The sequence below is a fragment of the Muntiacus reevesi genome, chromosome 17, assembly GCF_963930625.1.
Source record: "Muntiacus reevesi chromosome 17, mMunRee1.1, whole genome shotgun sequence".
Lineage (NCBI taxonomy): Eukaryota > Metazoa > Chordata > Mammalia > Artiodactyla > Cervidae > Muntiacus > Muntiacus reevesi.
The window spans coordinates 41,268,703-41,283,721 of NC_089265.1; the positions used below are offsets into that span (position 1 = coordinate 41,268,703).

Consider the following 15,019-nt stretch of genomic DNA (forward strand, 5'->3'; position numbering starts at 1 on the left):
TTTCCCAGAACAGGGCGGCAGCCCACCCAGCACAGGGGAAGGACTACAGCTTAGTTTCCCATAGGAATCACTGGAAGAGTTGGAGAACATTTTAAATGGTGGATTTGAGTTTGGAAAGCAACCATTTTTGCAGGCCATCTGGGGAGAAAGATAGCTTCACCATCAAAATACATGACTTTGCTAGAGGATCATCCTTAAGAAAATTCATCTCCTTTTGTGTATCTGGCCTGGGACTGGTTTGACTCAGCTCTGGTTCTCTTTGTAGTCACTTGTCCTCGGGCTGGAAGCTAATTAGAAATGCTTGTTCAATAGATTTATAAGGAGGTTTTAACTAAGAAACAGAAAGTCGCTTCTCTTAGCAAGCTTCCTTTTACATTTATATTCTATTCAGAGAATAGCAACACCACTGTCTTGCCAGGCTCTCCTCCCTGTGCTGGCGTGCCCACAGAAAACACTGCCCTTGCCAACCCAGAGGAGCCCAGAGCATCAAGGACACCCCTGCCTCTGCGCCTTGTGCTCCTGTCGGTCCCTCTACCAGTAATGGCTCCATCTTCCCGTTGCCCTCTTCCTACCACCTACATACTCAAGACAAGGTGTCAGTAATGTTATCCCATAAAGCCTTCCCCAGTCACTCCAGCCTGCAACCCACTCTTCTCTTCTGAACTCCGTAACCCTGCATTTCTTGCACTCTCCACAGTTCTTAGTACAAGCTGCATAGCTTTGTTGTTTAGTCAAATAAGAGTCCTCTCGTCGGGAGCTGAGGAACACCCAGCTCCTGCATCCCCACAACCACTATCATACCTGGGTCCCAGGGTGCGTGCTCATTAAACATTTCACAGGTCCTTGCAGAGGTCCAGGTCACTGTCACCTCCAGGAGCCTTTCACCATAACTCATTTTTTAAATATAGATTGACTATTTATTTATTTACTTTTTTGGCTATACTGCATGGCTTGTGGGATTTTAGTTCCTGCCCAAGGATTGAACCTGCATCCTTGGCAATGAAAGCACAGAACCTTAACCACTGGTTTGCTGAGGAATCTCCCCATAGCTCATTTTATTATTATTATTTTTTATTTTTATTTTTTTTTTACTGAACCGTTTCACAATCTCTACTTTTATTGCCTAATTAGATTTTATTTCCATCTGAACAGCTTACTTTTTATTGGTGCATGACGATATGGTTTGTTTTTTGTTTTTCCATCTGAACCTGGATGAAAAGAAAACTCAGTTCTGGGAGGGACTGTCAGATAAGGGTACAGAATATGGTGAAATGGTGCTCGGTATCCTCAAAAAAATTAGCAAAATCAACCCTAGAAGAGCCCTTATTTGCCCTCTTGCTAGTTAATAAATAGACTGCTGGGGAAAGGGAGGAATAGATTCAAGGGCAAAGAAGGGTCCAGGTGGGATGAGGAAAGCAGGGACAGGCGTGTCTACCCCACTCTCTCCTGCTCTCACACCTATCCTCTAAATACAGTAGTAGTAGACTTTACTGCTACTGCTACTGCTAAGTCACTTCAGTCGTGTCCGACTCTGTGCGACCCCATCCCTGGGATTCTCCAGGCAAGAACACTGGAGTGGGTTGCCATTTCCTTCTCCATGCATAAAAGTGAAAAGTGAAAGTGAAGTCGCTCAGTCATGTCTGACTCTTCGCGACCCCATGGACTGCAGCCTACCAGACTCCTCCATCCATGGGATTTTCCAGGCAAGAGTACTGGAGTGGGGTGCCATTGCCTTCTCCGCCCATAGCTCATTTTAAATGAGAATATGTGGGAAATAAACTGACCTTTAAAAATCCCCCCAATATTCTTCTAGGCTTTTGTTTTATGAAAATGCAGTATTTACTGAAGAATATCTAGCTTTGGCATAATGTCAAAATTGCTATGAAATACAGGAAGCAATTCAAATATAAAATAAATATAATTTCTGTATGTGTATGTATATGTGCATATATGGATCCGTGCACACACATATACACAGCCACACACACACCCCCCTATTACTAAGCAGGTGTGATTCACTGTAGGACAAAGAATGTCTCCTTTATACACAGCAAATTTATGTTCATCTCACTAAAGCCTGTGAAGGAGGGAAACCTCATCTGACAGTAGCATTCTGGTGAGTTTTCACCGAATTCAGCAAGCTTTAACTTTTAGCCTCCTTTATCCCCAGCTGCCAAACAAAGATATTCCTATACTTTATATGCTGATCTAAGGTTCTGGATGAAAAGAAGTATTAGTCCATGTATTTCTGATATCTTTCTCTCTTACAGGTGAGGAGCCATCAGATCCTTCGTAATCATTCTTCCTAGGGCCACGGGAGTCCCAGCACACTGGTCTGCCCGGCAGCAGATTGCAAGGCTTTGCCCCAAGACTCCCTTCCAGTCTAGGCTCAACAGGCTTCTCCGGCAGCCAGCTCTACTGCAGAATTCAAGAGCAGAGATGAGGCTTGTCTGCCAGTGGGAACGCCATCGCAATTACAGCTTTGTAAACTTCCAGTTACAGAGTCTTGACTCTCTCACTTTGAGGCAGTGTCTTACATTTATAAAAATCAGTTATTGTATGATGGGAAATTACAAAGGCTGCCAGTGCCAGGAAACCCTCAGGCTCTAATGCACTGTGGAATATCAGCAAGCTGAAGGAAGTGTGGGCTCTTTGGATTCAGAAGACCTGGTGTGAACTCAACTCTGCTACTAACTGGCTGTGTGACCTTAAGTCAATCGTCTCCCATCTCTGACCCTCCATTTCCTCTTTTGTAAAATGAAGACTTAACTTTATTTACAGTGTGACTTCAGGGCACATGAGAGATGATAAACATGAAAACACCATTCAGTTTGTTAGTTACTAGTGCAAGTAGTGTTGCTCTGCAGAGGCCTCTCAAACTGAAGCCTGCATCCAAATCACCCCGAGCATTGTTAAAATACAGGTTACTGGGCCCCATCTCTGGAGATTCTGACTCAGTGTGTCTGACTGGTATCTGAGAATCTGCCTCGCTAGCAAATTTCTCAGGGGATGCAGAAGCTGCTGGCCTGGGAACCACACTTCAAGAAGCACTGCTCTGCTGAACTCCCAGTCATTTCCCCTCTTACCGCATTATGAATTCCTTAAAGCATAATCTCAACTTGTTGTGATGCCGATAAAGTTTTGGGTCAGCTGGAATTTCAGCCAAAAATACTTGGGCTACTTCCAGGGGTCCCTGATAGAAAAAAGTGAAAAACATTACTGATGTTGGAAAGAAAGTGGCATTACTTGGGAGAAAATGTTGGAGCAACTTCTTAGTTTGAACATTTGATCCTGTAGTTAGTTAAACTGAAACAAAAAAATCAAGGAAGGTCTTGAACTCAGGAAAATGTCAATTCCCTAGGAAGAGTCTACAGTTTTAGGAGAACATTCAAAAGCATAAATGTATTTCCTTATTCAAATGCTACTAATAATAGATTTTCCTTCATATATAAAGGCAATATACTACATCAAATGGTATATGATTAGAGTTGCTTTCCGAAAATAGGGATTTTCTTGATCCATCCATTCATATTCACTTGTCTAGTTGCCCTAGTGGCAAGAACCATTTTGTGTAATTGCTGGCTTGAGTCAGAGATACGCACAGTATATGTGTAATCCACATGGTTGTGGGCTTATAAAGTCTTCCGTTTTCATTAAAAGATTGGGACTTATAATGGGACTTATAATAGCCAGGACATGGAAACAACCTAGATGCCCATCAGCAGATGAATGGATAAGGAAGCTATGGTACATATACACCATGGAATATTACTCAGCCGTTAAAAAGAATTCATTTGAATCAGTTCTAATGAGATGGATGAAACTGGAGCCCATTATACAGAGTGAGGTGAGCCAGAAAGATAAAGAACATTACAGTATACTAACACATATATACGGAATTTAGAAAGATGGTAACAATGGCCCTATATGCAGGGCAGAAGAAGAGACGCAGAAGTACAGAACAGACTTTTGAACTCTGTGGGAGAAGGGGAGGGTGGGAAGTTTCGAAAGAACAGCATGTATCAAGTGCTCGGGCCTGTTGGGCTGGGAAGATCCAGAGGAATCGGGTGGAGAGGGAGGTGGGATGGGAGACCGGGATGGGGAATTCGTGTAACTCTATGGCTGATTCACATCAATGTATAACAAAACCCACTGAAAAATAAAAAAATTAAAAAAAAAAAAAAAAAAAGATTGGGACTTAGAAAAAGCAAAAGCTTCTTAATATTTTCTGATCTTGGAAATGTAATGAATACCATTTCTGTTGCCTTGATAATTCTCTGGGCACAGAATTCTTGCAGGGGAGTTCAGCTGTGCAGAGTGAGGGAAGGGTCATGACACTCATTGAGTTTTGAGTGTGAAGGTGTGTAGATTTAGTTCTGAAATTGAAGCAGCACACTGGACAGAGAGAACTGTTAGAACGCCCTCCATCTGAGGCTGGATAAGTCCCATGGTGAGACTGGAGTTAGAATTCTAATGAATCTGAGAAGATTCAGTCTGTTCTGAAGTGGCCCAAGAAGTGGGGTTCCAGGTCACTCCTGCTTTGCAGTGCTCCTGACATGCTGGTTTCATCTGACTGACGTAGGAGGTGGATGTTCTAGACCCTTTCCCTTCTCTCTTAGGGCATTCTTAAGATTCATCTCAGGCCCTGCAACAACTCTGCCTAAAGTGGAAATGACTAAGCACTCCACCCGGATCATATGCCAGAACTGGCCCCAACTGAAGACTTCTCCAAGGAAATGGTACTCCTGAGACATGGTCCACTCAGCTCTAGGATTTCTAAGAGACCTCAGGTGTTCAGTCTAAGTTTAAGAACACCACTGGCATGTTGATCAGACTTCTCACTGACTTCAAGGAAGGAGGGTGCAGACATACAATGAAAATCAAAATAACGAGAACCAGAGGAGCTGCCACCAGCTAGTTTTGCTTACCTGATTGACAGTAGCTCCAACAGAGCCTTGCAGCACCATCTGAAGCATCTTGGCATCAGGAGGCTCCTGGTTAATGGCAACTGCTAATTGCAGAGTCTTCTTCTTCATATCTTCAATGGCAACTTCAATTGGTGTCAAAACAAACTGAACGTGAGACATAAATGTAGGGAAGGTCTGTCAGGTCTTATAAGCCATGAGCAAGCATGGAGCTATGACAAAGAGGACACTTGGGTTTGAAGCAGCAGTGAAGGTTTTCAGAGCAATTTAGAATAATCTTGACAGGTTATGAGGAAGGAAGAGTCTAACATTTCTTGAGTACTTATTATGTACCAGAAGCTTTACATACATTTATCATTTACCTCTTTAAACAAACTCCTATTCTCTCCACTTTACAATCAAAGAAGGATTTGTAAGGTGAAGTAAGTGACGCAAAATGACACCAGTCATAAGTGGGGAGGTCCGATTTTGACCACAATAATATCCACATTCAAAATCCATGTTCCTTATACACTGTTAGGTTTCCTTTTCTATTGTTGAGTAAGTTACTTGACTTAAAATTGGGAAAGCACAGTAATGAAGACTTTCTTCTCCACCATAACACAAGATTTTGGCATCATGTGCTTTCTCTAAATCACCTTGAAGGTGAATTCTTGATAAACAGAATTCTCTTCAGGGTCAATCTACTACTTGTTAAGTTCTGTTGGTTTGGAGTGTGGTCTAAACGTTATTGGTGGAGTCATGTCCCCTCCAAATTCAGGTGTTCAAGTCTTAGACTCCAGGACTTCAGAATGTGACTTTATCTAAGATACGATCTTTACAGGGGTAATCAAGTTCAAAGGAAGTCATTAGGATGGGCCTAATCCAACATGGTTATATGTCCATCTAAGAAGAAGAAACCTGGACACAGGGATATGTACGGGGGGAAGATGATGTAACAAAACACAAGGAGAAGGCAGTCATCTGCAAGCTAAGGAAAGAGGTCTGCAACAGAACCTTCCCTCATGTCTTTCAGAAGGAACCAACTCTGCCAGTACCTTGATTTTTGACTGCTGGTCACTGGAACTATTAGACAATTAATTTCGGTTTCTAAGACACCCAGTCTGTGGTAATTTGTTATATTAGCCTTAACAAACTAACATACTGACATTCTTGGAGGAACTACAAATGGCCAAGAAAAATTGTGAGGACTCTTACTGAGACCATGATTTTATTTCTGTGCTGTACCAACTTGTCCTAGTGCTCAGAAGTCTAAAAGAGTAAGAAATACAGCAGATGCCTTCTAAGTGAACCTTCTCTTAGCCGAGTCATCAGTTTGGGCTTTCTTTGCCCTCTGTGAAACCCATACTGTGATGTGGTTGCTGAATACATGAGCTGGTGGGCAGCTCTCCAGGAAGCTCAGTCCCTATGCTCCTGCACAAGGAGGTGTGTTATTCACCACAATTCATTTGTTTGTTCACCAACTTGTTTACGCCTGTTATACTTGTTATTTTAATGACCTAATCTAATTCAGTAATGCAGAAACTGGTGAATTATGGGTGTGGAAAGAAGAAGAGTTGTTTCTATGAAAACCAAGCTAATGCTTGGGCAAGATGTTGTGAAACTGAGTTGCTATAAAGATTCCTGTCTTATTAGGTGTGCTCAAGACAACGGTCAAAAGCTAGGGGCAAAAAAAAAAAAAATCATAAAAATCTAGAAGCATTCTGCTCTCATGTTGTTTTACAAGGTTCTTTAAGCTCTCACTCTGCTTTACAGAAACCAAAACTGAACACATGGATATTGCATCATGGGTGAGGTTTATACAAGAAAGACAATGCTGAATTGTGATCAGACAACCCTAAATCACAGGCAAGGCAGTGACTCTACACAAAATGAATGACAAATTAATGTACATGTATGTCTTTTAAACTAAAAGAAAATACTTATGTCTAATTTTCAGCAATTCTGTAGCTTGAGACATTTTCTTGACCCATGAATTTGAGGTCTTTTGCTACACGTGGAACCAGAAGAGAGAAAGAAGTCTTTCCTTTATCAACGTTTAGATAGGGAAACTGATGAAGATAAGTGCCTTGTGTCACAGGAGGATGCTGGGACTAGAAGACAACTGGTCTCCTGCCTAACTGGCATGGTGCCCTCCTATAGCTCAACATCAACTCCTTGGGGCTACTCACTTGCTGTTCTTGTCTCTGATAATTAACAACAGAATGCTGTTGAAATCACCTGAAGCTTTCAAATATGTGAAAATTTAAATAAAATCTTTAAAATTTTATATTTCATGTAAGTTTAACATTAAAATATAAAAACAAAGTAAATGTTACAATCATGTACATACATTTCTATTAAAGATATAACTTTAAAGTAGAATATACTTAAATATCAAGTGTGCTATAAAGCATGCAGTTGCCTAGATGGGATTCCCTGGCACCAGGACAGTGAGAGGATAACCACCTTAATAATAACTCAAAGGCATCCCTTTTTAGATTTTTATGTGAGTCTGCCACGAAGGAGCGTGAAGGCAGCCTGTGCGTCATCCTGGGAGGAGACCCAGGCCCACTGGCTCAGCCATGGCCACTGTCCAAGCCCGTCCCCCCAGTGCCTTTACCTCCTCCTTCTGGGTGACGCTGATCCTGGTCTTGATGTAGGGGAAGGCGTGCATGGTGGTCAGGATGGTGTTCCGCCGGTACTGCTCATGCAGCTCGCCCCGAGGCCGGCCCTCCAGGGTGAAGGGGGTGGTGTACATGAACCTCCGCAGGTTGAAATTCTTCTCAAAGTAGGTCAGCCTGTCTTTCATCTCATACTCATCGAAGTAGGGCTCCACGAAAGTGATCTGTATGTAGGCCTGAGTGGGGAAAGGGAAGGGATGAGCTGGTCTGCAAACCACCACCCAGGGCGCACTGGGGTGGGGGAACCTCAGGACAGGGAGTGGCAGTACGCCCCTCTGTGCTCACAAAGCTGAGAGAACTGGGGGAGACACCAGCTTTTAGCCGTCCTTTCTCTCCACCCCCGAGGAGATGAGAGATAGCACTGGGAGAAGGTGAAGGGAGGGTGAAGTCAGGTCCACAGGCTGCCCCTCCTAGCAGAACTCATGACCCAACTGAAACCTGGTGTGAGAGTTTGCAAACTGCTATTCAGAAGAAGCAAAACTTTGCTTTCCAGAACAACCATGCTTATCAGAATGGCCAAACTAAAGAAAACTGACAATACCGAGGGCTGACAAGGATAGGGGGCTGCTGGAGCTTTCATACACTGATGGTGGGAATGCACAAGGGTACAGCCACCTTACGAAACAGACTGGCAGTTTTTTATACTGTTGAATTATATTGATCATACGACCCAGCAACCCCACTTTGGTGTGTGTGCCAACAGAAATGAAAACTTGTGTTTATATTAAACCCTGGGCTCAAATGTCTATAGGAGCTCCATACATAATAGACAAAAACCAGGAAAAACCCAAGTGTCCCTCAAGTGGGGAATGGATAAACAAACTCTGGTACAACCATACAACAGAATACTACTCAGTAGTAAAATGGAATGAACCATTACAATATGGGTGAATCACAAATACACTGTGCTAAGTGAAAGAAGTCAGACTGAAAAGGCTGTATGAGTCCATTTGTTTACTGTATGATTCTATTTATATGGCATTCTGGAAAAAACAAAACTACAAAGACAGAATATAGATTAATGACTTTCAGGGGCTAAAAACAGAGGGAGGGGATAACCACAAAGAGGCATGGGGAAATAAATATTTTGGGGTGATGGAACTTATGTCTTGATTTAAAATTTATAGAGATACACATAAAAAAGGGAGTTTTATAGCATATATTTAACTTTAAAATGTATAAAAAAATGTCTGCACATACACATGCATCCATACCAACACACTATGAAGAATAGCACTTATTAGGAAAGAAGGCCTTAAAAGAAAGAAGAAGAATGATAATGACCACAGACTCTGCAACACTCATCCACTGAAATGGACAGATAAGGTCACTGACTATTAATAAGTACCCATAAATCACTATTCAGTGTGGTGAAATCTGGTTATAATCCCGGGTATAGATTCTCATTTAAAAGTCTCACAACTTACTTTGGGCATTTTAACAGAGGGGAAAACAGCATTCTACGTCAGATATGTCACCAATAACTCTGCAGGGCGTGTGCTGTGCACAGCTCACCACGGGTAAACAGCCAATCTTGTCTTTCAAAGACCTCAAACATTTCCGTGTGAAGCACTTCTACTCACCACAGTTATTGCTTCAAGCCTAGATTAGGGAATGTATCTGAAGTAAGTCCTTTGAAATATGTAGAAAAACAAACTCTGATATTTGGACACTTTCTTCCTACTGGCATCATCTTCATAATATCATGGAAGGCAGAACTGAGAGAAGAGTGTGGACTCTTCACTTTATAGGCCTGCCGTGATGGCAACTCCTCCTCTGTCCCTCAGGCCTTAAAAATACCTTGAACTTGCATTATGTCCAACAGCTTAGAAATCTCTCTCAGGTACATATCTGGGCTGAGCAGGCAGTTATCACTCCATGGTATAATAAAGAATATATCTGGTTTTTGTCCTTCTTTCCTAGCACAGAGCTTCAAAATCTCTTGGAATTCCCTCAGTGATAGTCACTGTTATTCTCATGAAGTAACTCATGGTGGGTCCCTAGATAGCTTCAGGATGATGGCTGGTCATCAGTAAGAACAATCTTCAGATTAGACAACTGGGACTCTGGGCCAGTCTGACTGCTGGGGTAGGAGTAGGTTGGTGACTAAGTTCAATAATGTAGTTGATGATTTAATCAAACATGCCTATGTAATGGGATCTCAATAAAAACCCTGGACAACAAGGCTCAGTGGAGCTTCCAGGTCGGTGAACACATTGATATGTGAGGAGGGCGCCAGGCCTGGATTCCACAAGGAGAAGGCATAGAAGCTCTGGTATAGAACTAGCCCTTTGTACAACCTTTATCACAAAACTATAAGCATCAGTGTAGCCCTTTTCTGAGTTCTGCAAGTCATTCTAGTGGATTATCTACTGAAAAGTGCCAAGGGAACCCACACATTTGCATTTGTCTGGTCAGAAATGCAGGCTGCTTGGGGTCCCACTTGAGGTTGGCACCTAAAGTGAGGGCAAGCTCCTACAAGACTGAGTTTTAGCTGGCGGAGTCTGACACTAACTCTGCATGCTGAGCATCAGAATATGACCAACCTAGACAGCATATTAAAAAGCAGAGACATTACTTTGCCAACAAAGATCCATCTAGTCAAGGCTATGGTTTTTCCAGTGATCATGTATGGATGTGAGAGTTGGACTATAAAGAAAGCTGAGCACCGAAGAATTGATGCTTTTGAACTGTGGTGTTGGAGAAGACTCTTGAGAGTCCCTTGGACTGCAAAGAGATCCAACCAGTCCATCGTAAAGGAGATCAGTCCTGGGTGTTCATTGGAAGGACTGATGCTGAAGCTGAAGCTCCAATACTTTGGCCACCTCATGCAAAGAGTTGACTCATTGGAAAAGACCCTGATACTGGGAGGGACTGATTGAGAAGGGGACGACAGAGGATGAGATGGCTGGATGGCATCACTGACTCGATGGACGTGAGTTTGAATAAACTCTGGGAGTTGGTGATGGACAGGGAGGCCTGGTGTGCTGCAATTCATGGGGTCACAGAGAGTCAGACATGACTGACTGGTTGAACTGAAATGAACTGAACTGAACACCCACTTGGGGGTGAGACAGAATATACCCTCATATGCAAAGTGAGGAAACTGAAGTCCAAGCCCTTTTCATCATTCCTCCAACAGCACAATGACCCTGTATGTGGCTGAAAAGAATGCCTTGACCAAATGCTGTCAGTGAGAAGTTTGTATCTTTTCAACATACTTTAAATTGAGGATTCGAAGTTTTAATAGAAGGGCAGTAAAGAAGTGATTAGAAGTGATCAGGATTGAGGATCACAGACCCCAAGTCTGAATACTGGCTTTGACACTTGCATGATCTTGGAAGTTGCTTACCTATTCTAAATCTTACTTTTCTCATCTGTAAAATGGGAATAACAATGTTTACATCAAGGAGCTGTAGGAGGATGAAATGCAATGGTGTATGTAAAGAGTTTAATGCAGTGTCAGGCATACAGCTGGGCTTTAATAAATGGTGGCTCCTATTATGATCCCTGCCATCGAGTATGGTTTAAGACTTAACCCTTAAACCATAAACAACAACAAAAAAATTGGTTACATTGAAATGACATGGAGTCCAGACAGAGGAGGTCATCTGATGTTTAGGGGGAAGAACAAAGGGAATCAGAGCCTAATGGCTATTTTTTGCAATATTCCCATACCTTGTTAGGGTCCAACTTGGTTTTGTCCACAGGAGCAGAGTCTTTTATCACTTCCACAAACTCTGCACCAAAACATTGACTATAAAATGCCTAGGCAAGAGAAACCAACAGATTATAAAGGTTATTTTAACATGCTGCAACTCTTTGTCTCTAGAAGCGGAATAAGTTTGGAACAAGTGTATGGTAGAATGTGCTCTCTGAATTATTTAATGTTCTTCTGAGTTAATGAGGCAAGTTCAGCATTTCCTGAGACAAAAATAAAAATAAAATGAAGTCCAGCATTTGCAAACTGATCTATACGTCCATATAAAATGTATGCTTGACATCTAATTCAACAGCATCATCTATTTCCAGAAGATGCTCCAGGGCATAGAACTATTTACTTCTCGCCTTTTGTACCCTAGGAACTTGGAGGTCACGAGGCTTCCCATAGAGTGACAAACCGCAGCGTACAGGAAGGTAAAATATATGCTTCTAGTTCTAAATTGGGGAAGCATATTAGGAAACCAAGTGGCCTGGGGTCAATTGCTAGTTCCTCTCATGAGCTGAAAAACTGCGCAAGTCACCCATTCACTTTGAACCATGGCTTCGTTGGGTCAAGTAAGGATTAAAGTTTCTTGTCTCATTTGGCATGGATGGATAGTATCGATATAAGGAGCAATTTGACAACAAAAGTGTTTTAAGTTCGACAGTCATGAAAGGACATAAATTCAAAGCAACAGCAAGAAAGCAAAAAGTGAATTTCCAGTTAATTGTCATCAGCATTTCAGGGGACCCACTTATTCAGCTTGAGATGATTTTGCTTAGGGGGCACCCCATGACTTTCCTCCTGAGTTCTTAATGCCTGGCTCTTCCCATGTCTGTTTCTTTCTTTCTCACTTTTCTCTAGATTGTTTCTCCCTTTCTCCAGCTTTTCCTTCAAGAACATGCTCTCTCTTCTGCTACATTCTGGATCAAATGTAAACAGCAGGCTGGATTGCGGCTGCCAGAACATGGGATTGGGTGCTGACTCTGATTATCCAGAGAGGGGTGCTCCTTGGATCAAGAGGAAGAGTTTACTGTGCCCAGGACACAGTAGGCCTACAGTCGAGCATCTCCAAGTCATAAGCTGGAAGTGTTGTCTGGTAACACCAAAAAGATGACCACAGAATTTTCTAGGGGAAATTTGACAATTTCGCCAGATGACTTTAAAGTCAAGATGATAAACTCCAAGCTGAAAAACTATTACTGAAATTTGGAAAGGTTTACAAGAAAGCACATGACATTGATTTGGATATTCTTGGAAAAATATTCACCATATAAATTTACAAACTTTGAAGAGTATGGGGTTTCCCAGGTGGCACTGGTGGTAAAGAACCTGCCTCCCAATGCGAGAGACATGAGACTCGAGTTTGATCCCTGGGTTAGGAAGATCCGCTGGAGGAGGCTATACACTCCAGGCTATACACTGCCTGGAGAATCCCACGGACAGAGGAGCCTGGTGGGCTACAGTTCAAGGAGTCGCAGAGTCAGACGTGACTGAAGAGTTAGCATCCACACAGGCATCCTTCCCTTGCTTTATCTCATGATTTCACCTAATATCTTGCTTTTATATAGGCAATGTGGGAAACTTTATATATGGATCAGTGATGAATGTATGACTCTTAGTTTTGTTGTAATGACCCACTACAACTTGCTTTTTGTAAAGTATACAATGTTAATCGCTCAGAATCACTTGTCTTACCTCTAGTCTGTGAGAGATCTCAGGAAGCTTGGTAATTGCAGGCTCTTTGTAAACGAATTCCTTCTCATCCAAATCCCCAAATTTGGATCCATAGAAACCAACTCGGAAGTAGGTTCCAAACATCCTCTTATGACCCTGATGGACAAAATAAGAAAACCTCTCCTTAGTTTTGTAATTCATGAGGATCCATTGGGTTGCAAAGGGCAGGAGTCTTTTACTGTTGGGTTACAAGACATTTTATTCCTATGGCAAATACTAACAATTCACACTTTTAAAAAAATTAATGTTTATAGAACAAACTTGGGAAATAATAGCAAAAAAAGAAACCCATGAAAGAGTTCTAGGATTTCTTTAAGTGAATTTAAGAGATTTTCACATTCCTGGTTGTAAAGTAATTCAACTGCCTTCCTTCAAAGTTTGAATTACAGTCCTCTATTTCGAGCCCTTTTCCATTTGATAGGAAAGAGCTACAGTACTGATGTCCATAAGGTCAGTCACTCCCTAGAGAGGAAGAAGGGCTAAGCATCTCTGAGACAGAGTCACCTGCTATCAGATTATAGGACTTGTTAGTCAGGATCCTCAGCTACCTTGCTAATGATGCTGTCGAAGGCCTTCTGCAGCTTTTCATGGGTGGAGGTCAGCTTCCGGAAGTCTCGATGAGCTTCCAGGATGGGGATGACCAGCTTGTAGACCTCATTAACCGTCTCGTACAGTCCTCCCTTGGAAAGAGGAGGAAAAAAATCAAAGAGAATTTAATCCACTGGGCACTAGGGAATGGATTTATTATTGGCACCACAATATCTTACAGTGCAGGAATAAACTCTGAGTGTCTTGGGATGGTTGTAGCATTCAAACTGAACTAGACACATGCTAAATGGTCCTATCTGATAATGTTAAGTTGGAAAGAGGGGTTTCCTGGGGAAAAAATAGGACAGGAGACTGGCAGCAGGGACTAAGAACAATTCAGGAAGGCAATCTTGGGTATCATATAGCCAGATGGGGGTCCTCATAGAGCCAGATGTTCACTGAATGCCTGAAAAGACTTAGGAGTCTAACTAGATGGTTTTCTTGAATTTCAGGAAAAACAAAGTATCCTGGATGTTATCTGGATTCTGAAAGGGAAAGCTGGAAAAACAGAACATAATTAAAACAAAAATTAAAATACATAGGATGTAGGGTGGAAACTTGGAAATGAAAAGTAGAGAAGAATGAAAAATATTAGGATGAAAACAAATTGGATCAGCTAAATTGAGTGAAGCAATAAATATTTATTTGGATTAAAATTTGAGGGAGTAGGGAAATTATGAAAATGAACAACAGACTTTCTTTCCTGACCTGAAACTCAGTAACTTAATCTATACATTTTTTCCCTTTAATTTGGAGTATTTAGACCCAGACTGGGCTTCCCAGGTAGCTCAGTGGTGAAGAATAATCTGCAATGCAGGAGACATAGATTCAATCCCTGGGTCGGGAAGATCCCTTGGAAGAGGAAATGGCAATCCACTCCAATATTCTTGCCTGGGAAATTCCATGGACAGCAGAGCCTGGAAGGCTACAGTCCATGGGGTCTCAAAAGAGTTGGACATGACTGAACAATAACAACAGACCCAGGTTAGGTTAGTGAGGGGAGTGTCTATGGTTTCTACTCCTACATTTATCTGAGCTGTCCGTGGCCTGTGACAATCCTGAGGATTACTCAGCTGTCAGGAAAGCTCTATTTCTTTTCTCTTTTCCCAGAGGCTCCACCCCAGGAGCTCTCTCAAGGAGAGTAAATGAGAGAATGAGAACATGCCTTGTGATTTATTGTGTAAGCCTGGGCAAGCCATTTCACCTTGCTGTGGCTTAGTTTCCACCTCTATTAAATGGAAATAATACTGTGAAACTGCTGCCCAGCTAATGAGCAAGTAGTGAAAGCCAGAAGACTGCAGTGATGAAAGGCTTTCTCACCTCCCTGAGAGCTGAGCCAATTTACAGACATCAAAGTCCTCCGGCCCCTCCCCGGCCCTGAGCATCTCTGCACGTGGTGTCGT

At 42.2% G+C, this 15,019-nt stretch overlaps 1 protein-coding gene across 4 annotated transcripts in view; it reads right to left on the reverse strand.

The window, feature by feature from the left end:
- Window positions 1-15,019, reverse strand: part of DOCK8 (dedicator of cytokinesis 8) — a 222,900-nt gene that overhangs the window by 11,209 nt on the left and 196,672 nt on the right. For all 4 annotated transcript variants that reach the window (XM_065907912.1, XM_065907916.1, XM_065907913.1 and 1 more), the window contains 6 exons: window positions 13,577-13,708; window positions 12,990-13,124; window positions 11,267-11,356; window positions 7,528-7,764; window positions 4,929-5,072; window positions 3,087-3,193 (listed from right to left, as the gene is read on the reverse strand). In XM_065907912.1, coding sequence (XP_065763984.1) covers window positions 3,087-3,193; window positions 4,929-5,072; window positions 7,528-7,764; window positions 11,267-11,356; window positions 12,990-13,124; window positions 13,577-13,708 — 845 coding nt within the window. The remainder of the gene's footprint in view (window positions 1-3,086; window positions 3,194-4,928; window positions 5,073-7,527; window positions 7,765-11,266; window positions 11,357-12,989; window positions 13,125-13,576; window positions 13,709-15,019) is intronic.